Genomic DNA, 27,277 nt, shown 5'->3' on the forward strand with positions numbered 1-27,277 from the left:
CCCTAGGTAGGCACTCTTGTGGTTTCCTGCAGCACTCTGGTGGTCTCCTGCTCCGACTACATTGCCCTGGTTGTCTTCTGCTCTGCCTGTGCCACCCTGGTGGTCTCCTGCTTTGCTGGCACCTTTGTGGTCCCCTACTCTGCCGGTGACCCTATGGTCTCAAGGCCCACTTCCACCTCATGGTCTTGGCCTTGTCCATTGTCACCTCCCACGTGTTTTGCCCATTAAGGGCCATTAAGTATCATGTTCTGCTTGTCTGTGCTCTTTTATTTTGTATTTGTTCATGTTTTCAGTTTCCCTTGTTATATCCCTGATTGTTTGCACCTGTGCTTTGTTAGTCTATTAACCCCTTTGTGTGTATATAGTCCTTTATGTTTCCTGTGTTCATTGTATGGTGTTGTCATTTCATGGTATCTGCGGGGATTTCCAGTCAAGACTTAGACCGTATCATAGTACTGAGACTGCTATACAGTTACGTGGTTGTATCGCTCTATTAGTGTTTCTGCAGGCAGTAGATCCTATACCTATTTAGCCCCCAAACTCTGGAACAGTCTTCCTAGCCTTGTTCGGGAGCCGACACACTCTGTCAGTTTCAGTCTAGACTAAAAACACATCTCTTTAACCTGGCATACACATAACACATTATCACATTTCTATAATTCACATCCATTAAAGGATTGTTAGGCTGCATAAATTAGGTCAAACGGAACCAGGAACACATCCCATAACACCTGATGTACTTGTTACATTGTAAGAAGAATTGTATCTACGCTAATATTAGTCTCAACGCAGCCCTGAAAGTCAGCATAGATCCTGTCAACTAGACATTCCCCTTACACAGGCCTCATCGACACAACCGCCGTGGCACATATCCCCAGCAAAGACCACAAGAACCAGTCCTCTGCACAGACCTATGACCAGCTTTGTCTCCATACTGGTGTGAGGAATCTGATCTTCAAGCAAAAATGAACTGGATGAAATATTTGAATGCTACGAATATGATTTCTGATTTTCGTTCATTGGCCAGAGGAGAACTGGCCCTCCGTCTGAGCCTGGTTTCTCCCAAAGTTTTTTCTCCATTCTGTCACCTGATGGAGTTTTGGTTCCTTGCCACTGTCGCCTCTGGCTTGCTAAGTTGGGGACACTTAATATTCAACAATATTATTGATTTGACTGCACTGACTATTGGATGAGATCTGATCTGAGATGGATGACGACATCACTGTTTTTCTGCAGAACTGCTTAGAGATTAAATGATCTAATTTAATAATTGATGATTTCCAACACTGAATCAATACTGAACTGACTTCAGCTGAACAACGACACTGTTTTTCTTTTAGAGCTGCTGTATAGCCTAAATTAACTGTTTGCATCATTAAATCATTTTCCTATTATTGTACTGTATCTGTATTGTATAAAGTGCTATATAAATAAAGGTGACTTGACTTCATTGACGTTGTGTTGGTGTGCTCAGTTTTTTTTTTTTTTTTTTGAGTGAAGTGTCTTTTATCTTACTTTAATAAAACTGGTGTCCCCATCTCTCAGTTTCACCCACATTATAAATATATAAACAGTATATATAAATACACTGTTTTAAATATGCTCACTACTCATAATCTATAAATTTGCCTACTGAATGTCCTACTTTCAACCTTTCTTCCTTTATGTATCTCTTGCATATTGCTTTATCTTACTGCAGACATAGATGGGAATGGTTAAACGACCACTTCTACACGTCCTCCAGGGCCTGTGGAGAACCGGTACTAGTTGCTGATCCATATCCCAGAAAATCTACAATAAGAGCTGAATATAATCAAAATCTTGTTTTACACTCCACCTGCTTCTTTTTGTAACAGTTGTGTTAATGCAGGAAGATGAAGAGAGACGAACTGATCAAGATACAAGTTTAATTTTAAATATCCAAACAGGCAGGGTAAACACAACATAACGTAGATCGGACTGAGACTGAAGGTGAAGGTACAACTTAAGTAGTGGACATAATGAGGATAATGACTAACACACACCTGACGCATATGAACTAATAACAATTATAACCGGGGAGACAGACGAGTGGCGGGAAACAGAACAAAGGAACATGTGACAGATGAAAACAAACTGAAAATCCAATCAAACTGAAACTAAACAGTACACTACATGACGTACACTAGAGGCAGCCTTTTAAAAACAATTAGAATGAAGCTTTTAGCTTTAAATACTGTAGTACACAACTGCTGGTATTATTCTAAGGCTTCTTTATTTAATAAATTATCTTAACTTAAATGTTAGTAAATCAGTGTTATCCAAAATACGTTTTGTTTGTTCATTGTATTTTGGCATAAGAAGTGTTTAAGTACATGCGAAGCCAAGTAAATTCCAGGCTGATTGATCTAAGAGCTTTTTTTTATCTTCTACCAATAGCTCAGAATGGAACATACTAGTTATCTTGTAAGAATGGTTGTTATGATTCTTTTCATCTAAGGCCCCGTCCACACGGAGATGCGTTTCTGTGAAAACGCACAAATTTTGTATCGGATAGGTATTTCGTCCACATGGATCCGGCGTTATCGGAAGGTGAAACCGCTATTTTTTGAGACAGATATTTCTTGAGACGAGGAAAAAAAAAAAAGATCGGATTGGGTAAGCTCTGGCTTCGTGTGGACGTAGCCTAAATTTGATTAAAAAAAACTGATGGGTTGATTACATAATGAAAAGGATGTTAAAAATCACAGCTGATATTATTTCAGGTTCACACTGGAAATGGACAGTAAACTTGATTGCATTGCATTTTGGTAAACTGTACTCCATGCAGTGTGGTCTGTTATGTACTGCACATTTTGGCAAATGTAGATATTCCATGCTTATATAAAATTCACATATGTGCACATTACATACGGTAGTATGTAGTGATGTCACTAGGTTTCTGGGCTCCTTGTACAGTTTTTTGCATTGGGCCCCCTTGAAATTGCTTTTCGGTGGGATCGTTGTGGGCCCCCTGTACTCAGTCCCACCTTTCCCCCTACTACGGACCCCCCTATAGTAGTATGCTATTCTGAGCATACAGTCTAATTAAAGACATGAGTAATCTACTAATGAGAACAATTTTTGAGCAATGCAATTGTCAGTGTAGTGATCTCTGTCTGGAGATATTTTGAGCTGCATTTAAAAATATTTGCACTGATAAACAAGCACACACCTCTGCGGAAGTGCTCTGTCCATTAATGGTGTGTTCACTTCCTGTAGCTACGCCCACTCCATTACCCCAGTGCAAGTGCAGCTGTACAGCACTATAATGCCATGGCAACCCAGCCAAGCCCATCCAATGTGGCAATGTCATCTGCACTGTATGATAAAACAAGAGGGAGGTTGAGGTAAAGAAGAGGGTCATGTTTAACAAACTGTATTTGGTCAGTTTATATTAGGTGTCTTTAACTACTACTGACATTAAAAGTACATAGTACATTGTTGAGTACAATGTACTTATTGTGTTCATGTTGTATTGCAAAACACTTGCTGCTATTAAGGTAGAATACAGGTAAGGTTAGGTACAGGATTGGTGATATGGTTAGGTTTAAGGGTGGGTTAAGGGGTAAAGGAAGGATCAACAGTGTAATTATAGATGTAATTACAGAAATTAATTACAGATCTACCTACATGCAGGATTTTAAATATAGGTACAATGTAAAAATGTATGTACACAATAAGTTAATGGTATCAAATGATTAATTTAAATGTTAGTACATAGTAGTTATAGACACTTAATATAAAGTGGGACCCAGTATTTCACTGTCACACAGTTTCATGCTCAAATGTAGTTACAGTGACACCCAAAAGTAACAGTTAAGCCTCTCTTAAAATGTATGAATGTACACTCAAAAAAACATTTAGCCTGTTTTTTAAGATTTACCCATTTCGATTAATAGTAAAATTCCTTCAAATTGAATTGAATAATCCTTACATATGATTCATATTTTGAATTAGGAGTTTTAAATAAGTAAAAAAAAAAAACAATTAGATTTTAATAAAACTTTTTGTATAAATCTTAATGGAACAAGGGAATGGACCATTTAGTTTACAGTTGAGCTTGAAAGTTTATATACGCCTTGCAGAATCCGCAAAAATGTTAATCGTTTTAACAAAATAAGAAGGATCATAAAAATTGCATGTTATTTTTTATTTATTACTGTCCTGAATAAGCTATTTCACATAACGGATGTTTACATAAAGTCCACAAGACAAAAAATTAGCTGAATTTAAAAAAATAACCCAGTTCAAAAGTTTACATACCCTTGATTCTTAATACTGTGTGTCATTACCTGGATGATCCACGACTGTTTGTTTGTTTTTGTGGTGGTTGTTCTTGAGTCCCTTGTTTGTCCTGAACAGTTAAACTGACCAAATCCTCCAGGTCCTGCAAATTCTTTGATTTTCCAGCATCTTCTGCATATTTTAACCCTTCCCAACAATGACTGAGTCATGAACAGAAGAAGGCAGACAAGGTGAGTACAATATAAACAGTCTTTATTGCAGGTAAGCAGGTAAAGCTGAGTGGCAGTGCAGAACAGGTAAGGAATGCAGACACAGAGAATGTTGCTGGTGGACTTAGCTGATGGTAATGCAGTCTCTTGTGTGTGCAGGTGCAGTGAAGGCAAGTGATGACTGGCAGAGAATCCGGGGGATGACGAGAGGAACGGCAGGCAGATGACAGAAGCCAGAAGACGGATAAGGATTGGCAGGTAGGTTCACAGGTAAGTTGCAGGGTGAGCCTGTGTAGTCGTGAGGTGAGAGCAGACAAAGTGGTGAAGTGCACAGGAACTTATGAAGGGTGTCCTGATAAGGGTGTGCAGGTGATTAGAACTCCGGTTATTGTGAATGAGTGGGCAGATCTGGTGTTGATGGTCGGATTGAAGGTGTAACTGAGTCTGTGACAGACTGTATGATTTTGAGATCCATCTTTTCACACTGAGGACAACTGAGGGACTCAAACAAAACTATTACAAAAGCTGCAAACATTCACTGATGCTCCAGAAGCAAAAACACAATGCATTAAGAGAAAACTTTTGAACAAGAAGATGATGTGCAAGTTTTTCTTATTTTGTTTAAAGATCATATTTTTTCATTTAGTACTGCCCTTAAGCTACAGAAGATGCTTACACGTTTCCCAGAAGACAAAAAAAGTACTATTTATTCTGTTCATCCAATTCAAAAAGTTTACATCCCCAGCTCATAATGCACCGTGTTTCCTTCTAGAGCATCAGTGAATGTTTGAACCCTTTTTAATTATTTAATTGTTTGAGTCCCTCAGTTGTCCTAAGTGTGAAAAAATGGACCTCAAAATCATACAGTCACTGCTGGAAAGGGTTCAAATATGCAAAAGATGATGGAAAATCAAAGAATCTGCAGGACCTGAAGAACAGAATCTGAAGAACAGAGCTCAGTTTAACTGCTCAGGACAAACAAGGGACTCATGAACAACCATCACAAAACAAACAACCAGTCGTGGATCATCCAGGTAACAACGTATTAAGAATCAAGGGTATATAAACTTTTGTACTGGGCCATTTTTATAAATGCAACTATCAATAAAACTATCAAATGCAACATCTTTATGCCTTACACTGTTGGAATTTAGATTGAATTTGCTAAAAGTACTATAGTGGTAAAATTGACTTGACATAAATTATCGTCAAACAGCTGAAGATAATCCACTCAGAGTGGATTATCTTCAAAGTTTTTGTTTTAAATCTCTAGGAGTAGACTATTTTTGGTGGGTGAAAAAGATAGATTTACCTGTATGGCCATTATTGGAGAGGGTGAATGGTCTGTTACCAGGCTGGTTGTATCCCAGGGGCTGCACAGGGATTAGCGTTGGGTCATGTTGTGTTTGCGATGTGTCCAAATTTATGGGTGACTGACTAGAACCACCACAGTCAGGAAAAAACTCAGCCCATTCTGGCTGTCCCACTGCACCTAACACAACCAGAAAAGGGTGCCACAGGTGAATGTTGGTCTGGGAGTCAGACAATGAAAATGTGTGTGGAATTATAAATTATATAAATGCCAGTTAAAAAGAAATCAAAGCGTTTAGGGAGAACGTGTATGTGAGTGTTTACCTCATGTTCTGTAAGCTTATAGTGAAGTATTAGCTAAGTGTTAAGTCATGCAAAGTTAATGAGGAAACCGTGATTACAAATGCGTAGACTACACACACGTTTTCAGTACTGAAACATTCTGTAGTGGAATTAGACATTGAAAGAGAAAGGGGGGACAGAGCAACAAAAAAGAGAAAAAATGAAAAAAGAAAGAAAAGCCAGAAAAAAAGCTGTTTTATTGTACAACAAAAGAAAACATTTCATACGAGTCTGTGTGTTTCAGCTTGGTGCCAAGTCAGTTCTGTGTACACAGGGATTAGAGGCCCACTCAGTCTCGCTGTTCACCAAGAATATCCCCCAAACCCCTGTTCAACTCCAAAATGTGGGGAGAGGGAGGCAATGAGTTGCTCTCATTGATCTGTGGTTGCCAAGGAGATCTCTATGACAACTGCAAGACACATATTCCACGCCTCTGCCAGTTAACCTCTTGTGTGCTGCCCCAACATGGACAGGGAACAAAGCATCACTCAACCAAGTAACTATTTTATTCAGAAATAATGAGTTGCATCACAACAATGGCACACACATTATACAGCCCTGAAAATGTGCCCTGGAATGTGTGTTGTAGGTATAACAGTAGAAATAATTCTAACAGAAATCCTGCATAAGAAAAATGAAGGGAAATGATTCCTTGTTCAAAGAAAATAAATTTGTCATTTGTGACATTAATTGTCATATGTCAGTGAAGCACATTTTGTCAACTCAAAAAAAAAACTATTTTCTCAGTAATTTACTGTAAAAAAGCAGAATACGTATTCTTCATTATATCTGCATGCATACAACCATGACTTATAAATACTTAAATATTATATTAAAGTACAATAATGAGAATTTGCATATTAAATAGGCTTAATTGTCATAAAATGTCTTTATCATCTGAACAGTTTTAAAATAAGCTTAATTAAGCAAAATATAATTTATTTGATTTATTTATTTAATTTAGACAAATTCAGAGAATTCACCTGAACATTATTTTGCATTTCAGCATACTGTTATTCTTTTTAGATTTGCTGGGCCTGTTTGTTTATTTAGTGCTGTACACTCATTAGCACTGATTACGTAACAGTTTAGCACATGCAATGCAAAATAAGGCTAAATAAGCTTTGCCAAAAGCCTTATTATCACAAGAATGTCACTTTACAATGAGTTACAGATTACAATGGGCTGTCCCAAAATGGCATTCCTGTTCAAGCAGAGCAGTCTCCTATTCATCATGCCATTCTTTTTTATCAAATGGAAACTCTAATTTTTAAGCTCCCTACTTATATGCAGCCTATTCCTCTCCTCTCTTTCTCTGTCCTTTGCTTGCTCTCTCTCTCTCTCGCTCTCTCTCTCTCTCAAACTCTGCACTCTCTCCATGTGAGTATATGATGCTACTATGGAAGAGATGAACTGGAAGTAACAGAGTTTGAAAAGAAAAAGAAACAGAGGGACATAATTGAGCGAAAATGTAAGCTTAATGAAAATATGGAAATATTTTTTTCCAGAAAAACAACCAAATAGCCAAATTCATCCAATCTTCTAAAAAGCTTTTGCACAGAAGCTTTGAACTAAAGTAGTATTTTCCATTATGCATGTAAGTTATCTATGAAATCCTAATCACAACAACATAAGTTTTATGCAAGTATTATAAAATCTGTCACAAAATCACGGAGAACGAGAGGAAAAAAATAAATAAATGTATTACCTGCATATGTCCATTCTTTTGCTAAAAAAGAGAAAGAATGTAGTAAGGTTACAACAGATACATCACTTCTTAATTTTGACTTAAACAATTAGTGTCTGACACAGAGCAGTTTATTTATTCCACAATTAAATGTTACTGAAGCATCAAAAAAAAAAAAAATCAATTTTCATCTGTTTAGTAGCAATGAACATTATTACAAAAGGCCATTGCATTAATAGTACATAAATAATCAAAGTCTTACCAGTTCCTGAGCACTCCACACACTTTAAAAAGAGAGAAAGAGACACTGTTATCCAGACAAGGTCCATGCTTTCACCCTCCTCTCCACAGGCTACACACTCACACAATGAGAAAGCTGGTCTAGACACACCAGTAAAAATGTAGAAATGGTGAAAATCCAAGTATTAAAAAGTAAGTAGCTGAACGGCTTGAAAAAATGTATGTATACAAAAACATTCACAAAGAAAAAATAATTCTTGGTCCTTTTTTGTATCTGAATGAATTGGTCCAGTAAGCTGAATTGTGGAAGAGAGAGGCCATCACATGCCACAGAAGAAGATGAAGAGTTACACCATGAAGAGAGAGAGAATCAGAAGAAGAAAAGGACAAATGAACGAGAAAATCACTTGCTGCTGGACACTGAAAAATGTGTCTGACACAACTAGCTGAGAAGGGGGAGGACTGAGGGGGCGCAGGCAAAGCCTGATTGAAGGGGTACTGAGGTGATAAAGAGAGAATGAATAGAGACAGTCGGAGAGAGAGAGAGAGAGAGCGACCAGAACTAATAGAAAGTTCAGAATCCATTTAGTTTATTTATTGTAAACTGTAATCAATGTTTTACAAACTTTCTGGCATGAATAACTACCAAATAGTCAACTTCACAGTGCTGTCAAAAAACCTACAGTACATAAAAAGTATGTTATGTTATATTATAATAAGCAAACAATGAACATTGATTGAAACAACTTAATTGACAGAGACATGACATTTGGATATTTTAATTTCTGAAATGACAGAGACATGACATTTGGATATTTTAATTTCTCAAACGGAATGTAACTGAAGTAAATACCTTTTGTATTGAATATAAAAAATAATATTTCTAGAAAGTTTAGAGCGTCTGTTTCTAAAGCTCAAAGGTCGTTTAACGTTTTATTGCACTTCATTATTCAAACGCTGGAGGGCAGTAAACTCCATCCTTTAATCACCCCTTTTACTTTTGAGCACTTTAACCTTTCTTCTACAACCTACTGGGTGTTGTGGATTTTTCTTCTTCAACTTTAAAAAAAAAATCGATACAAACATTTGAACTATTGTTCTCTTGTTGTGTTATCTGAGTGTTTATTTAGCTTGTTCTGTACTTTTTCCCAGTCATCTCAATAGCAAAAAGTGTCCCAATCAACCTGAATTCTCCCTATACATGCATGCATATGTGTTTTGGCCTTTTGATTTATTTTAATATTTTTATTAAATGTTATTAAGATTTATTTAATATTATATTATATTATATTTAATATTATTAAAGGATTAGTTCACTTTTAAATAAACTTTTGCTGATAATTTACTCACCCCCATGTCATCCAAGATGTCCGTATCTTTCTTTCTTCAGTCGAAAAAAAATTACGGTTTTTGATGAAAACATTCCAGGATTTTTCTCCATATAATGGACTTCAATGGACACCAAACGGTTCAAGGTCCAAATGACAGTTTCAGTGCAGCTTCAAAGGCTTTAAACGATACCAGACGATGAATAAGGGTCTTATCTGGCGAAACGATCGGTCATTTTCGAAAAAAATACAACTGTATATGCTTTATATAAACAAATGTTCGCCTTCTAAGTGCTTCCGCCAAAACCGCATTTCCGTATTCTTCAAAAAGTTTACGCTGTATGTCCTACGCCTTCCCTATTCTACTTACGGAACGAACGCAGAGCCAGTTACATTTTTTCCGTAAGTTGAATTTTTTTTAAAAAGTGGACCTTTTTGCAGTTTTTCTCCTCCTTTTGTATTTAATTATGAGGTTCAAATACTTCATTTTGGTGACCTTTTATGCACTAATTTGTGCTGGATTAGCTTGTCTGCTGGTATCTTAACGAGCACGCTTTTTGATGCACCTAAAATATTTACTGCATTGTTGTCAAATTGCTTCCATATAGGCTATTATATTGTAGACTATTGAGTGGATAAAATATAGAAATCCTTTTAATTTATATATATATATATATATATATATATATATAACCCCTCCCCCCATCATTCAGAGGCGATGCTTCTTTACCGTTGCTTTGAAAAGTGTATTGCGAGAACTCTCTCTGAACTGCACGCGCGGCACACACACACACACACACACACGTCCAGCTACAATAATGTATCATATTAATTTGAAACAGCAACCCAGAATATTTGTCACAAGCATTGATTAAAACAATTATGACAATAATCACATAAAAAAAAAAAAAACACGACTTAAATTCTGGACCTTTGGCAGTGAGGGGGGGTTCGTTCGAACCACCCGAACCCCCCCTGCCTACGGGCATGTGTTCTCGCCACATTTGAGATTTAACGGCTTTGTAAATAAAATAATACATTTTAAAATACCCGCCCAAAATACATGATTTAACGTTTCAGTCTTGGTATTCCTGCCCCTTCCTCCTTTTTAAATTTCACAGCGTAGTGATCCGTTTCAACGTGAAACCGTTGTACATACTTACGCAACGCTCGTGACCCATGAAGGTTTAGCCATTGGTCATTCATTGGTGAGTAGGGCGTGGTATAATTGTTATCATAATTTTCATTGGCCGAGTCCGTATTAAAGGCGTGGTTTTGGATTTCATTCACAAATCTCTCAGGCTGCAGTTCACGTCCATGTGCATGTTGCTCTTAAAGGGATACCGGCCCGTTTACAAGTCTTCTGGAATGATCAGAATCAGTGAATTGGGATATTATTTACTCATTCCTCGTGTCTCATCAGATATATTTTTACTGCTTTCGCATTTGAGACCTGACGTCGTCTGTTTACTGATTTCACAATGGAAGAGCAGTACAAGAATGGCACAGTTGGTTGTGAGACTGTATTATGCCATCTTTGAGGAAGGAAATGTCCTTAGAATAATACCAAAAATCTATCTGACACTTGTCATAAAGTCATAAATATATATAATTTATGAACAGCAAAGTCTGTTCTCGGTTTATCCTTGTCCTTCTCCATCTTCCATACATATAGCATTTCTTTCTGTTTTCTTTCTGTCCCTCCTATCTGCCTCTTCCATCCATGCTTTCATACTTTTTTCATGCTTTTCAAGTCTCTTTAAATCTTTTACTGATCATTTCTTTTTCCTTTATTAGCTCAGATCTTTCCTTTTCCAAACTTTCTTTTACACTAGTTAATTGATTTACGCTGAGAGTTCCTTATTTCTGGAAACCCATGATATTCTATCTATTCTGGAACACATTCTAGTGTTACGTAGTGATTCCAGTGTTACGTAGTGTGTGCAATTTTTAAAGTGATTTCAGTGGCTGTAGACCAAAATATAAAAAGATATTTACAGTAATGTAATGCATTTATTGAAAACCGTTAAAAAATAATCTAAAATTTTGTGCATTATTTTTTCCAAAACCAAAACATCAACGAAAACTTGCTACATCTATTGTGCAAATCTTAAATGAAAGCTTGTTCATTTGAACTATTTTACATGTGATGAATGAAGGCAGAGTTCACGTGTGTCAGGTGACTGGTCTGACATGGGTCTGTAGATTAGCTGTCTTTCAGTGTTCGCTTACCACGTGATAGTGAGAAGGAAGTTATGATTTTATGATTGTCTTGCGTAATGATTTTGTTCCTCTCCCATCATAAGTGTAAATGCGCCCTATGTACATTACGTACTGTATCTTTTCGACCTGCGTGTGTTTACACTTATGTTCCGCTGCACCCATGCCAACACACATACGACACCCATGGGCGGAGCTACGAGTCATTCAATGGCCAGTAGCAGAATAGCGGAGCAATTACTGGCTATATCGTAGACCAATAAAATTGTTACTATCTGACGGCAGCGGCCAACGAGAGTCTGTGCGTGGATGGCACTAAATTGTGCACGTGTGTCTTTGCACATGTTGACACTCGGGAAGTGAGGAGAGAGAGTGAATTGTGGGATAAGAGTAGAAGGGATCCTCGGGAAGGGTTTGCGTTGCTTTTACAGGCTCCCTGAAGGTGAGGTATGTTTTTAAAACAATTCGTTGTTAGGTTGCATGTACACAGGAATAGTATGAGAAAGGTATTTGCATTGCTCACTTTAGATTGTTAAACTGTTAATTGGTATAGTCCGCATGCATCTGTAATTGTACTAATACTGCAACTTAGCGTGTATGTGTGTCACAATAATTTGTAAGTGTGCGTGAAAGATACTGTTTATCATTTGTACAAAATGTAAGAAAATAATTGAGATTCGTCAAAAACTGCATAATAATGCAGAGGAAGAATTTGGGGAGTAAGTGCTGAATATATATATATATATGTGTGTGTGTGTGTGTGTGTGTTTTATATATATATATATATATATATATATATATATATATATATATACAGAACAACAGAACCAGAGCCTTAAGTGACCCTAACTGTCATTTTCATTGCTGCTGAATGTTTGAGCAGCATAGAGAGAGTTACAGTCTGAACGAGAAACAAGACAGAGAAACAGATTGGAGGAATACAGGAGGACAGGAGAGATATATACTTTGTCTTTACTATGTGCAATGAATAAAGGCACACTTGAAAAGAAAGAGCAAAGGAGAAAGAGAGAGAAATTAAAAATGGTTGGGGGAGGGGCAAGCGACATGAGCCAGTGAAAAGTGAGTGTGTGTGTGTGTCTCTGGGTGTTTGTATGCCCCTGCCCCTTTCCTTGTGTGTGTGTGTGTGTGTGTGTGTTTGCCAGAGGGAGAAGAGGAGTAAGAAAATGAAGAAATGGAGAGACCCTAGCTGCCTTCTTTAACCACTAGTGTTAAAGCATCCCACTGCACCCCTCCCCCTATTTTCCTGCTCTTGAGGACACACACTCACAGACTTACACAACCGTGCACACACTTACACATTTGCACAGGCATGCATGCTCCTTGCTTCTCTCTGATCTCAGAGGGTCTAGACAGACCCTATGTTCTCTCTAATGGCTCAGACAAAACAGTATGAATGAAATAAATGTAATATTGGAATTGGGTTTATTTGGTTTTATAGAAATTGGGTTTATTTTTTTTATATGCTGTAGCGTCTGAAAAACCACAATGAAAACCTGGGTTTTCAAATCTTAGCATTTAAAGTTTTAGTATTTAAAGTGTAAAATAAAGAAATGATAAATGAATTAGACATAGGGTAATATACAGGTTCTAGGTCACTAATCAAATGTAATCAAATTCGGACATTGCCAATGGGAAGTCTGGAGCACAAAAGGTCAGATTTCCTTGCTTTCATTAAAACACATAAGATGGTCTTTGGAACATTTGTGGCACAAAGTGTTGTTGTCATTGCAGCAAAACCAATAATGCATATAGACATACAGACTTTCTGAAATTCATGTTTCTCAATTTAACCAAAATTGGTATGCTGATAAAATCACGTATTAAATGCAAAACAAAAGCAATTCATTAGTGTTCTCAGACTTTTGGGGTCCACAATTTGTGCAAATTTCCTTGGTTTTTTTTTTTTTTTGTAACCTTGACATACCCTCTAGTCAGCCTACTTCCATTTTGTTCTGTTCTAGATAGAGTTTCTTATTAAATGCACATCTCTTTTCCTCTTTTCCCTTCTTCACTTTCATTTTACTCACATATTTTTTACTTCAAAGCTTGACTTTTAAGTATATTTCTTTCTTTTTTTCCCCATCTCTTTCCCACAGTCATGCAGTCCACAGAATCTCCTTCCTCTCAACCATCACAGGATTCACTAAGCTCCAACAACAGTTTCTTGTTCAGTGACGATGAGACGAATGTTTACCTGTTGGAGGACAGGGACAGGCCACATGAAGCCCATTTGACTCAGTCCACTCTCTTTAACAGAAGTGTTTACAGTATGAATGGGGAGCAGGAGCGTCCTGGATCTCAGTGGGCGTGTGATGGATTCAGTGACCGTGAGAGGTCACAGGGCAACAGTCACGCTGGGTCAACGTCTTCGTCCATCTCATCATTTCTCTCCCTCTCCTCGTCTTCATCTGGATTAGGATGCAGCATCTCTGAGAGTGAGCGAGGAAAGAATGGAAGAACTGAAGGAGACCTGCTGTTTGCTCGTAAGGTGAGAATCTTTCCACCAATTCTCAATAGTTTACACCTGATATTAACATCTGTCTTGAGTGTTCCAATCAAATGTAGTCAGTTAAGACCCAGACCCCCAGTTTGACAGACCTAGACTAAAATGCATGTTTGAGCTGTTTCAACTGAAAGCAACTTGCACTGACATATCTTAAAATATGGCAGTGTTATTGTTTTGTCTCAAGATGCACACCAGTAAAGTTTTTTTCTAGTGTACGTTTATAAAAACTACTTAAATGTCCTAATTGAACTAAGGCCTAATCCTGTCTTAGTCTAAGCCCTGTCTGTGAAACCGGGCCATTATGTTTTACCACTAGTACATATATGCATTACAAATGTGACTTCTGTGACTACTTGTGATTGAGGGTCTTTGAATTAACAGCCTACTACACCAGTGTATTGTTGTGCATTGTGTTGGCACAATGATTATTTCAAAGATACCTGGATTTTGATTCTGCAAACAATGTTTTAAGCAGAAGGCTCACAAGTCAAGTACCTGTATTAAATGAACATAAGATGTGCATGGATCACACAACATGATCTACTTTTATTCTTTCCATTTATTCATTTATCAGATGCTTATATCTACTTTAAAGCAAACAGAAGATGTTCTGAGAACAGATGGTTCTTATCTCTATGAGACACACATGGCCAACTTTGTTTTTGTACAGAGGTTGATTGCCAGGTTTTGTACACAAGAACTTTTTTAACCCATTTACATCTGAATTTAGTGCTGTTTACTTCTGCTGGGATTGCCTATATATTAATATCAGATGCAAACATGTTCTTAGAGAGTTAGTTTGAATATCACATGATGGTGGCTTTCTCTCCCCCTCAGTGTTTAGAGCTCCAGGGGTTTGTTCGGCCTCTGCTGGAGCTTCTAAACGGACTGAAGAAAGGAAGATTTGACAAAGGTGAGACAAAAGCACAACGTCTCTCTGTCCAGCCTTAAACATCACTTTATGTGAAGTTATACAACTGTAATGGGTCTGTAATAATATGTATAGTTTAGAGTGTATCAACCTTTTTATGTGTGTGGTTAGTTATCTACATATGTTCTTTTGTTTTCTGACTCTTTCATTCTTGTGTAATACTGACAAGGTGCAGCCCAATGGTTTATTTTTTTTATTAAAACCAAAAGTTGTTTTACTTTCGGTTTTCAGATTTGCGCATTTCATTACATAAGTAAAAAAACATCCAACTAGGAGGTTTAAGTGATTTAATCTGACTCTTTCTGATGAATACTGAGATTTCATCAACACTTTTACTGCTTGTGTTTGGCAGGTCTGAGCAGTTTTCAGCAGAGTGTTGCAATGGACAGAATTCAGAGGATTGTGGGAGTGCTGCAGAAACCACATATTGGGTAAGAGAGTGTGAACATCAATAAGAACTCTAGCAACATTAGATGTTATTCAGATAATGAGAGAATGCACAAACAGGGTTGAATTGCAATATTTTAGAGTTGTTAGGTATAATCTCACCTTTTTGTTTGCAAGTATTTATGACATTATTAGGGGCTCCATCTTCTGAGCAAAGTCTTGTGTATAGACATCAGGGCATTCTAAGGACATAGACTAAACCTTTTTTAAAATCTGTAGAAGGTGCTATAAAAAGCCATACTATCTACAAAACAGTTTTACTTTCTGGCATTGTTTTTGGCAAGTGTAAACATCTCTTAATATATCTTAAAAATATCAGTCAGACAAATAAACAACAATGGCAACCAACAGCCAAAAAAGACGTTTATTATTAAATTTTGGTCTGCAGTGACACATTAGGTGATCAAAAGTGGCAGTAAAGACTTTTATATTGTTACCCAAAAAATCTATTTTAAATAAATGCAGTTCTTTCTGCAGAACTTTTTTTAGTCATGAATCCTGAAAAAAAAAATGTATCACAGTTTCCACAAAAATATTAAGCAATGTTTTCAGCATTAGTAATACTACATGTTTCTTGATCACCAAATCATGTGACACTAAAGTCTGAAGTGATGGCTGCTGAAAATTTAATTTTCACAGCAATAAATTACATTTTAAAATGTATTAAAATAGAAAGTATTTATTTTATATAGTTTTTACTGTAGTTTTGATCAAATAAATGCAAACTTGGTGTGTGTGTGTGTTTTTTTTTTTCTTTCTTTCTTTTAAATTACAACATATTTAATTGTATATACCTGACTTATTTAATTTTAAATACCTGAATTTTAACTTTATCAGTTTTTCGATTCGTATTTTTGCCACTAAAACAACTCTATTCACAACTCTATTAATCTATTCTATCAAATTTGGCTGTTTGTTGATTGAATTTCAACTCAGTAATGTATTTAGGTCATTATGGACTAATTATTTTTGGAAAAGCATTTCATTTTCTTTGTATTCACTAAAGTTTGAAGTTGAGCAACTTTTCTTTAAATTTAATCTTTAATAGTAAGACCATTGTGCTTTGTGTGATTGTGTGATTGCTCATATTTCTGGTATTATCCCATTGCAAACCTCCTAAATACACATAGACAGATTTATCTCCTTTTGCCTCAAACTATCTCTAATAATCAGATGAGAGAGAGGGTGAAAATCAGAACACGAGGTCACTGGTCTGAGTCAAGCCTGATACGGGTGCATGTTGCTCTCATTTTGGATTTTCTAACCTAAATAATTGAAATAGCTTTGAAATTTATTGGTCACAGAAAAAAAATATTTTTAGTTCTTTTTTAGTATATAAAAATAATTTTTTTCTGTATGAAAATATTCAGTGTATATATATCTTCAGTGTATGGCTAATACTGAGGGTGTTATTTTTAGATGTGGAACTCTTTTGGAAACTTTTACTATGCTTTTAGTATATCTGGAAAAAAAATACTAATCATGGAAAGTGTTGATTATAGCATTATATTTAGATCTACTCCCATTTCATAAAAGGTTGCAGCTCTGAGCATTGCAGTCGATCACAGTCATGTCTGTTGAGCGCCCGAATGCAATGATTTCGCCATTGTAACTCTACTTCTGAAATCTCACTAATACTTTCATTTTAGCACAATGTAAATAGGAAATTCATTTTGCAGTGTAGACAGCATCATTGATCATAACTGGAGATTTGGCGACAGGTATCAGTTGACTCTGAGTCAACTTGAAGTAATTGACAGCTCTGTATATAATTGAATCATCATTTAAATGATTTTCATGTTCAAGTTGACCGTGTAGACACTGACTTGATTTACTGAAGCATAAACAGCAAAAAACAGTTTTGCGACAAAAAACGTCTACTCTACAGGAGTCCTCACATATCAAAAAGCACTGATCCTAGGTTAACACGGATGTTGCAGAATCGGTTACTTACAAAGCCTGCATCAAATTGTGACTAGTTTACCAAAGAATACACAGTGAAATGAACCAAACAAACAAATAGTCCTCTCCTGAGACATTCACATAGCTGGAAAAAAAACTGCCACTTTTCTAACATTACAGGTTCATTTGGAAGGTAATGTTATTTTTAGTCCAATGATCCTGTTTTATAATTTCACCTGCATGTCGCTTCTAATGTGCCAATGAAGAAGTAAGTGTTAATTTGTCTCTGTGCTGGCAGTCTTGTGCTGATTCTTTTTATTTCTACTATGTAATAAAAACCCAGAAGAAGAAAACTAGATGTTTTGGCAGCTTAGTTTTAATAAAAGCTGTTTTTGGACTAGCAGGGGTGTTTTTTAGTTCTTAAACTTTCAGCATAGTACAAAGACCACTCAATTTTTTTCAATTTTATCAATTCATACACCCATTAATTGGATATGATCCAATGGGACACACTGAATTAATGGATACTGGGAATGAGGTTTCATATTAGCTTGATTGTAGTTTTTAGAAATTGTTCAAGATGAAAACTCAAGTAAGCCAGATGTACTGTATGTTGGATGTTAATGATTGATTAAGTTGCTCTAAAGTTATATTGTTGTATAAAGTGTTCACTTATTGCTCAAATTATTGTTATTGTTCATATTTTTCATAATGTAAAAAGTTATTGTAAAATGTAACCATTATATTAAACCAACTGGCAAACATGTTTTACCCTCAAATTCACACATATACTAGTAACCACAGATGTACTTCATCATTAACTATGGGCATGTTTCACTAATGTTTGTCTAAATACTTTTATATAATGTAAAACCTTAAAAAATTAGATTATGTATTTTATTTATTCTGCTTATTGAATTTTTTTTTTTTTTCTTACAGAGAGAAGTACTTGCCTACTTTGCTCCAGATAGAGGTGATGCTAAAGCTTTGGTTCCCTCAAGTGACTGCTCACGTTTCTGTTACACCTAACCCTGCTGACTTTTCACCTCAAAACATTTCCACCCATGGCAAAAGCAATATCACTCCCCCACACAAGCACAAAGACCAATTACATATTCCAGTCAAGGTTAGTGTAGATGCAAACAAGAGACACACAGCATATTAGCTGGTGGAATCCATTTACACTATGTGAATTTGTAGACATTGATGCCCTTTCTTATTTTCTCGGCTCTTGCAGAAGCGAAGATTGAGCTGGTCAGACACAGACTCATCCTCCTCTTCTCCTCCTGTGGTGTGTAAGCGCACCAAATGTTGTGAAGAGCAACATCAGTGGCCATATGTTGATGGAGGGGAAGGCTCTTCAGGGACCCCTTCCCTTTCCTCACACACGAACCAATCAGACAAGAGAGTTAGTGAAACCCTGGAGCACAAGGTCATCCGGTGGTCAGGTTCAAGACTGACATGGGTGCACATTGCTCCCATCTTCTCCCCACCTAAATCTGGTCCCTTTCATAAAGGCGGAATGGCTAATGATAGAGGGAGTGGCAGTGTCCTCCTTCCAGTTTCCCCTCTCACCAGCAGGAGCAGTCCAGTCACGCAGGACAGCTTAATCTCCTCCACCACACCTTTTTCAGAGCCAGCTGGATGCCAATGCCAGTCTGTAAGTTTAGGGACAACAAGTCCATTGCAGGAGCACACCCAGAAACCCATCCCACAAATCACAATGAAGCCTTCAACCCTAGAACAGCAAAGCCCTTTACAGTCCTGATGCAGAGAAACCAAGCACAACCAGCCGAAAGTCTTCTCTGTGTCAGAGAAGAATTGAAGTATGGAATGTTAAAAGGGTTGTCTATTACAGTGATTGAAAAAGTATATCTAAAGAATCTTGAAGAAGTTTAAACTCAACATGTAAGACTTTTTAAAATTGATTGGGTAAAAAAATTGGCTGTTTTTGAACTGGAGAGTACCTAAATTAAAGGTGAAGTGTGTGGGTTTGGTGCCACTGCCATCACCAAATGGAATTGCAAAAACAATTATTTCAAACAAGTTTTGAAACATTCCACTATCTGGCATTGGTCAGCCAAACAGATTGCCCTGCCCAAAAATCAAGGCATTGGTTGAGCCAGTGTTTGCATGACAGTATTCTAACGTCCAAAAAGTCACCTTTTAGGAAATTTGATATCATGCAAATTGCCTTCAAGAGTGTGTGTTTAAATATGAGGGAAAGTATAATTATTGACTTTGTTTTATTCCCAAAATAAGGACAAATTAAGACTAGAGAGCAATAATTTTAATGAAAGGATAACACAAGGTCAAGTCAGCGGTATGACTTAATATACCATCAGTTAGATGGCATAGAATAAAAGGGTTAGTTTTTTGTTTTCTCAAATTGCTACTGAGAATGTTGAGATTATATTGATTTTAATTACAATTTGAAAAAGCTGCCAGTAAGACAACACAGTTGTAGCATTAAAAGGTACTTTTTGTATTTCTGAGGAAAAATGTAGCAGCATCAAAACTGACTTTTCAATATCTGATATTTTACAAATTTATGAATGGATTGTAACAGAAGCTGTTACAGTTTCTTTTACTGCATTTTATAAAGCCAATTATTTTTCCCCACCCTAGTGAGAGTTTTGTGTGTGTGTGTTGCTGACAGTGGTGGGATTTTAAATGTAAATGAAACCACTTTATTTATTTGCTGTAGAATCTGTGACAGCTGCTCGAACTGGAAAAAGTACCCGCAACTAATATACACATAAGTGATGATATCAAAACCTGAAATAATGTAGGAAATTATGTAATACCCAGGTTGAAAGAGAAAAGAGAAATGACAGAGTCTGAGTCTGCTTGATTGAAATATTGTGTACAGTGCACTGAAGGAGGCTAGATGGAAAAACTTTCTGCTCTGACCGATGTGAATTTAGGTGCTTGAATGCGGCTGTTAAGTGATATGAGATCCATTTGAACAAGGGTCAAAAGTCAGAAAGGATGAAAAAAGTGCTAATATGCCAACCTTTATTTATTCACTTGTTGATTTTAATGTTTATTTATGTTTATTTGTATATGTATTTATCCACATGGCAGCTGAGTTTATTAGAGCTTGGTCTATCATGGACTATTTTAGTTGCTGCGTGGAAAAGTAGAGAAAAAAATTAAGGAAATCTGATATTAGAAAACCTGTGCCTTTTCTCTAAAAATAAATATTCATTGTTGTATTCAATGGTAGAGAACACAAAATCTCAAAACTTTCATATGCACACATTTATTCATGAGAAAACTACATTTGGACACAAAGTAACCATTTACCACTAAAAGCACAGTGAACTACAGTAATCAATAACAAATATGTCAGTGTTAATTGGTTGTCATAGCAACATTCAAAAAGGCGCTGTATTTTCTGACCAATCACTGCAGTCAGTTGAATCCAGAAACCAGCAAATTTCTTGGATCAGTATTTTTGGAGCTGATGAATTATAAAGTTGAAAAATGCCCTTATGCATCAATTAATAGGACAAAAATTGCATCAACTTCACATGCTGCTAAATTACTGATATTAATTGATATTTTAATTGCTTAGTGTCCAGGTGCACTATAGCAATAGAAATTCTTGCCATGTTAAAAATACACCTTTATTATATGTAATTGACTTTTTATGTAATGATTTTGTAGAAGTTGCACTTGTTTTTATTTTATCATGTTTTATACTGTACAGGTTATTTAAGACCAAGACCAAGAGGGTTGATCATAAAGGATGTATATTGGTTGTTTAATCTGTCTTTTTATATAACTTATACCATGCACTACACTGGAAATCTTTCTGCTGTCAGTCCTTCTTTCCTGTCACTTTGTCTTTTGCCTGTTTTTCCCTTCTTCATCTCTTTTTCTCTGCTTTTTACTGTTATTCATGCTTTTTTCAACAAACATAAACCTTTTAATAAATAATGCATTTTGGAATGTACTATTTGAATGTGTTCTGTTTTATTGGTGTGTATTTACATGTATAGTCTTGCTATTGCCTTTTCTTAACATTGACATACATAAAAAAATATAATCAGAATGTTGATGCAGTGTGTGTGTGTGTCTGTGTGTGTCTGTGTGTGTGTGTATATGTATGTGTGTATAATGTATGGTTAATTCACATATGAATCGCTATTCTATCTTGGTCCGTGTACTGGATGTTTCATTTGCATTATATCCGTGCAGCAAGATGACAATTTCGACCCAAAAGCACATTCTTTTCACGAGTGTTGTCGCTAGTCATGTTCTCGCTGATATCTGATGTAAGGAGAGTTTGAGTGCGCGCGCATGTATCTGATCGAGAGCAGAGCCATTTGTGCTCGCGCTTCCAATAATCACTTGGATGCGCTCTCGACGTTTGCCATTAAAATATTGCCATAGAAACGGCCTTAAATAAACTATAAAAAAGGGTGAAGATCGTGTCTGAAAGCTCCAATCGATTTTTTATTGGTTAAAATCAATGGAGAATATCTCGTATTTTTCCATGGGTGCTCGACCATTTCCGTGGGTGCTCCAGCCCAACCCACGGGATCGCCTATGCACACACACATTTTTTATCAAATAATACGGCATTAATAGCAGTTCACTTTCGCAATTTGGTACGTTTGTGTTCATATCAGAAGCGAACCGTACTAAAGTTCACTTGAACCGTGCCCCAGACCACCCTTTTTAAGTGGACTCTGGTACGGTTCGTGGGTGCACACCCGAGTTGAGAAGACAGTGTTCACATCATCCAAACGTACCGAACTCTGACGTCAATCGAACCTGGGTGCGCACCAAAAGTGCTAATGTGAAAGAGCACCCTTACTCTTATCTGTATGACCAAAAATGACAGAGTATTTTAAGTTCATTCCGCTGTTATCAGGAAACGATGCATCGATCCACATCCGCCTGACCGAAGGTGCGCCATATTGTGTTGACCGCATGGGGGTGGAGTCTCCATTCCCTCGGGGTGCGGTCCAATGTGTGACAACATGTCTGCTCCCACATTTGAGGAGCCTGGCATGTGAACCTCCCTCACTGAGCGGAGGTTCCTCTGTGCCCATAGAAGAAGACAGTTCACCAGTCTATGCAGAGTATGCAGATTCCTGTCTGTCCCAGAGGGGAGAGAGCCACGTCTACACACTCTGAGCTATAGAGAGTCAGAACTGAAGGACTGTGTATTGGTATGTTACCCCCTTGAATGCGAATCTCAAGAATGGTCTGTGATGGGGGGGCTATCTGGATATGAAAGTAAGTGCCTTTCAGAGCCACTGATATAAACCAATCCCCGGGGTGAATTTGCACGAGTATTTGTTTCATAGTTAACAATCTGGAAGGCCGTCTCATGAGGGCGCGATTCATACATCTCAGATCGAGGATGGGCCTGAGTCCGCCATCCTTCTTAGGAACGAGGAAGTAGTGGCTGTAAAAGCTTGACATGCTGTGCTCCGTGGGAACTCTCTCCACAGCGCCTTTTTCCAGCAGAGACTGAACTTTGGCTCTGAGGACATGAGATCTATCATCTGAGACCAAAGCGTAAATCAAGGCCATATACAGGGCAGTCTGCGAGCAAATTGGAGCAACTAGCCTCATTCTATTATCCCTAAAATCCAGCTCGACACTCCGGGGATGGCTTCCCATGCCCGGAGTCGAGTGGCAAATGGTTGAAGTACTACAGGCTGCGTCTCACACTGAAACAGGAAAATGGTACCTGTTACAGCATTGAGAGGAGGAGGAATGCTCTTTTAGTGAGATTGTGAACATTTTGTTTGGTTCGCTATAACAGCAAGAAGGGGTTTGGGTGTGCAAACTGATGGGGTGGGCCCAGAAACGGCAACAAACACATCATCTCCAGCGTCCTGAACTAAAGAGGGGACTGGAAGACGGGCACGCTTTGAGGGTGGTCTGGCCTCCGAGGGACTTAACCCTTTCCTCCTCCATCCTGAGACATCAGGACAGCTTCGGCTGCACTGGGTCCAACTCTAGCTTGGGGCGAGGCCCCTGACGCTTTGGAAATGGGTAGCGTTTGGCCTGGCGGAGGCTTGGCTTCGGGCTCCGCTTTCAGCTGGGGCTGAACAGGCACTGAGGCTGGCCTGGGTCGCTGCTGATTTTACTGGTCTGTCTTTTTGAGCGACTGGAGGCAGTGGAGGAGCTGGCTCTTTTTGGCAGGAACTGACGCATAGCCTGTGATGACTTCTGGGCCGCGATGTAGAGCTCCACCATGGATCCAAACAGTCCCGATGGGGAGATGGGGGAGTTGAGAAGAGCTGTCCTGTCAGCATCCTTAATCTCAGTAAGATTAAGCCACAAGTGGCGCTCCAGCACCACAAGGCTGGCCATAGCATGGCCGATGGCTTGGGTGGTCGCTTTTGTAGCTTGCAGGGCCAAGTCTGTCATGCTGAGTTGCTCTTTAAACATCACAGGGTCATGTCCAGACTCATCCATATTATGGAGCAGCTTGGCCTGATACACTTGAAGCATTTCCATAGTGTGCAGTGCGGAGACGGCCTGGCCGTCAGCGGCAAACGCTTTGGAGGCGAGCGCTGACTTAGGCGGTGGAGGGGCGGTGTCATAGCTGAAGGTCGCCAGACGAGACCATGCCACTCACACAAGATGAGGGGAGCTGATCTTCACGGTTGAAGAGCACAGGGGACTCACCGCGTCGAGGGGAGAGTGAGACATGTGTGATGTTTGCTTCCACCTCGCTGCTCAGCCTAACAGCTCAATTTCTTCTTTCAACTTGGATCCAAACTGGGAAACTCAGGGATCATGTAAACATAGGAAGCACAAGAGAAACACAAGGCCTATATACACAGGAGCAAACAAGCTTAACACGATACAGAGAGAACAAGACACACCTGGGAAGACTAATCAACATGGAAAACTACAAAGGACTACAAACACGGCACACAAAACAGGAAATATAACAATAGTCCCAAAAATGCGAAGGGACTATATGACAGAACCGAAGCGGAGACGGAACAGGGGGATGGATGGTGGTCCAGGTCCGTGGAGAGGAAGAGGATCAGGGGACAGAGGCAGAGCCAGGGCTGCGGTGCTTAAGTCCACCACAGTGAAGTAGAAAGGCCTGAAGATCCTCATGGAGGAGCGGAAGACCACCTCAGCTGAGCAGACAGGGCCGAAGACTTCCACGGCGGAAAGGAAGACCACCACAGCTGAGCAGACAGGGCTGAAGATCCCCAGGGCGGAAGACCACTACAGCAGATCAGGTAAAACTGTAACAGAAGGCACAGAGAACTTAAGGCTGGCTTCAGGGGCCGTAACAAGGCTGGCAGGAAGTTCAGGGGCGACCTCCATGGTCATGTCCAGGCAAACAGGAAGTTCAGGGGTGACCTTCGTGGTCAAGTCAGTGCAGGCAACCAGTTCAAGGATGACCTCCATGGTCACATCAGGGTAGACAGGCGGCTCTTGGATGTCCTCCATGGCTGTGTCTGGGATAGCCCCCCCTCCCCAAAAAAAAATTTCTTGGGAGGGGCTACGGCCTGCAGACTCAGGGGCTGGAGCTGTCACTGGAATGGGCTCAGGGGCTGGAGCTGACACTGGAGCTGTCGTGGCGGCCATGATGGCTGGAGACTCTGGCGTTGCGGCCATGACAGCTGGGGTCCGCAGTGGGCCAAGCTCCGGGACCATTAGAGCTTGTGTTGGAGCTTGTGTTGTATAGGACTACAGTGGACTACAAACATGGCACAAAAGACAGGAAATATAACAAAAGTTCCAAACATGCACAGGGAGGATATGACAGGTAAATACATGGTACTCGTGGTAAATCAAGAAAATATACGATTCAAACAATAAGACTAACCGTGTTGAGCTATATGTTGTACAATGTTATACAATGTTTATTTTTCTGTTGATAAATGTATCCAAACAGTTGCTCAACTGTCTAATAAAACACATAATATATTAAGGTGTCTTTGGTGTTTAAATGGATTCTATAAAAGTAAAACTGGAAATCGAGGGTAACGCGGATATGACGTCATTGACAGGTGACGAAGTGACACCGTCCATGTCCTGGTTAAAACAGCTGATTTCTCTTGATTTAAACATTGTTGTGTAAGTACAATGTACACAAGTCAGCAAAATATATAGGTAACACTTTATTTTACAGTGTCCTTGTTACACTTATTACATGTAGTTACAGTAGTAATAACTATAAATTATGCATAATTACATGCAACTAAGCCTAAACCAAACCCTAATCCTAACCTTAACCCTACATGTAGTTAAGTGTTATTACTCAGTACTTAAATATATAATTACACTGTAACACGGACACCTTAAAATAAAGTGTAACCAAAATATATAACATTGTTCTAGTGGTTTTTGGATATTTTAATCTAAAAATCTTACATATTGTGCCTTTAACAACTGAAACTTGACACATTGTTCATGGTTCAAAAATATGCAACATCAGTTTTGAAAATATTTTTTAAAAACACCTTTTTTTGAAGCTTTATTTGTCAATGACCCTAATACATATGCATCAATATGTAACATTTTCAGGTGCAAAACGTACATTTTTGTACATTTGGATAGGTGCTGAAATGTACGATATGGACATATTGACAACATTTAAACATTATTACGTATTTAGAAATAAAGAAACAAATCTTTTATATCATAAAGATATTTGTATAATTGCCCTTTTACCATTTTATAGATAAACTGTTGATCCCTTACCCTTTCCCCCCAAACCCAAACCATTTTATAGAGAATATAAAAAGAATATATAAACGTAATAGACTGAAATGTGTAAGAAAATGACACTATGTTTCGCCATGTTTCTCAGTGACAACTCGTAAATACTATCTTTTCACAATCTTTGTTCTTCTTTTTCTAAGTAGAGTTAAAAACCTTGCTGTATTTTTGTGTAGTTAATTAAGAGCAGGTACACCGCCATCTTACTCCGATGAAAGTGACTTGAACATGCCTGACATTGTAAACACGACTTCATAAACGTTGCCAGATTTACGTTTTTGGCCCTATCCCACACTGTAAAAATTATTGTTGGTTTAACTTAAAAAAGTAAGGAACCTGGTTGCCTTAAAATTTTGAGTTTATTGAAATTTTTTTGAAAAATTTTATGTCATAACATTAGTTCATCTAATTTGATTTGACAAGAAAAAAGTTTACAGTGCAAACGCTTGTGGTCTTCCTATGAGTCCACACTTTTGTGACATGACGCTGCTTGGACCGTCAGGTAGAAGTTGCACATATTGGCCGCAAAAAGGGTGCTGAAACCTAAATTGACAAATGGGACACCCTATGGTCAGTGACTGGGGATTTCACTTTGAAAGTGTTGTGAAATGTGCAAGAAGCAATATGATATAATTTTGCAGAAATGTCACCACAGGCATGTTTTTCCAATGATCCTGGGTTGTTATTGTTTTGTGTGAGACAGAGCTATTGAGGTATGAGGCAGGTAGTTCTCTAATCAAGCAGAGCTTCAGTGAGCCAAGTGTGTTCTGCAGGGGGTGCAGATTTAGAACTTGCTAAGGTCCAGAGGAAGAAAGAAGTGCAATAGAGTCAACAGTTTTAATCTGTTTGGATTGAGTGGGATTTAACCTCATCCCAGCTGGTCCCCATGACTCTGTGGTGGCTATGTTCATGTGGATGTATGTGGGAGAAAATGAGCTGTGTTTGTTTTCATGTGCCAATGCCTTCAGGGTGATTTAATCTGGGGAATTAAACTCTTCAATGCATTTCTATTCAACCAAACAATACACAGGAGTTGTTGTTGTTGTTGTTTTCCAATGGGGGTGAGTTTAATTCATTCAGAACTGACATAAACCTGGTTCTGAACCACCAGACTCAATTTTGGCAAAACTTTCCCTGTGGCCATGG

At 38.2% G+C, this 27,277-nt stretch overlaps 2 protein-coding genes across 7 annotated transcripts in view; one reads left to right on the forward strand and one right to left on the reverse strand.

Annotated features, from left to right (window-relative positions):
- The window catches only part of ca14 (carbonic anhydrase XIV), a 33,666-nt gene extending 23,122 nt beyond the window's left edge, over positions 1-10,544 (reverse strand). Inside the window, exons 1-5 of one of the 3 annotated variants that reach the window (XM_051865328.1) lie at positions 9,406-10,544; positions 8,078-8,099; positions 7,837-7,857; positions 5,788-5,967; positions 3,194-3,339 (exon numbers count right to left, since the gene is read on the reverse strand). In XM_051865328.1, the coding sequence (XP_051721288.1) occupies positions 3,194-3,339; positions 5,788-5,967; positions 7,837-7,857; positions 8,078-8,099; positions 9,406-9,411 (375 nt within the window). In that variant the 5' untranslated portion in view covers positions 9,412-10,544. The other 2 variants (XM_051865329.1, XM_051865327.1) reach the window with 2 other exon arrangements.
- Positions 10,545-11,875: 1,331 nt separating this feature from the next.
- Positions 11,876-21,371, forward strand: LOC127497122 (circadian-associated transcriptional repressor-like). 4 transcript variants are annotated; one of them, XM_051865323.1, is made up of 6 exons: positions 11,876-12,050; positions 13,721-14,112; positions 14,968-15,043; positions 15,414-15,492; positions 18,350-18,536; positions 18,648-21,371. In XM_051865323.1, exons 2-6 carry the CDS (start codon positions 13,723-13,725, stop codon positions 19,176-19,178), a joined length of 1,263 nt encoding a protein of 420 aa, XP_051721283.1. In that variant the 5' UTR covers positions 11,876-12,050; positions 13,721-13,722; the 3' UTR covers positions 19,179-21,371. The 4 variants fall into 4 exon arrangements, with proteins under 4 accessions (XP_051721283.1, XP_051721285.1, XP_051721284.1 ...); XM_051865325.1 differs by having other exon boundaries at positions 13,881-14,112; XM_051865324.1 differs by having other exon boundaries at positions 11,876-12,045; positions 13,881-14,112.
- The last annotated feature ends 5,906 nt before the right edge of the window (positions 21,372-27,277 follow it).

This window comes from Ctenopharyngodon idella, chromosome 16 (assembly GCF_019924925.1).
Source record: "Ctenopharyngodon idella isolate HZGC_01 chromosome 16, HZGC01, whole genome shotgun sequence".
Taxonomy (NCBI): domain Eukaryota; kingdom Metazoa; phylum Chordata; class Actinopteri; order Cypriniformes; family Xenocyprididae; genus Ctenopharyngodon; species Ctenopharyngodon idella.

Excerpts from the sequence above, each read along its gene's own strand:
- LOC127497122 (XM_051865323.1), top strand. The coding sequence starts at position 13,723 with ATGCAGTCCACAGAATCTCCTTCCTCTCAACCATCACAGGATTCACTA. Across the intron at positions 14,113-14,967 it reads ACCTGCTGTTTGCTCGTAAG|TGTTTAGAGCTCCAGGGGTT; the intron begins GTGAGAATCTTT and ends TCTCCCCCTCAG. Across the intron at positions 15,044-15,413 it reads GAAAGGAAGATTTGACAAAG|GTCTGAGCAGTTTTCAGCAG; the intron begins GTGAGACAAAAG and ends TGTGTTTGGCAG.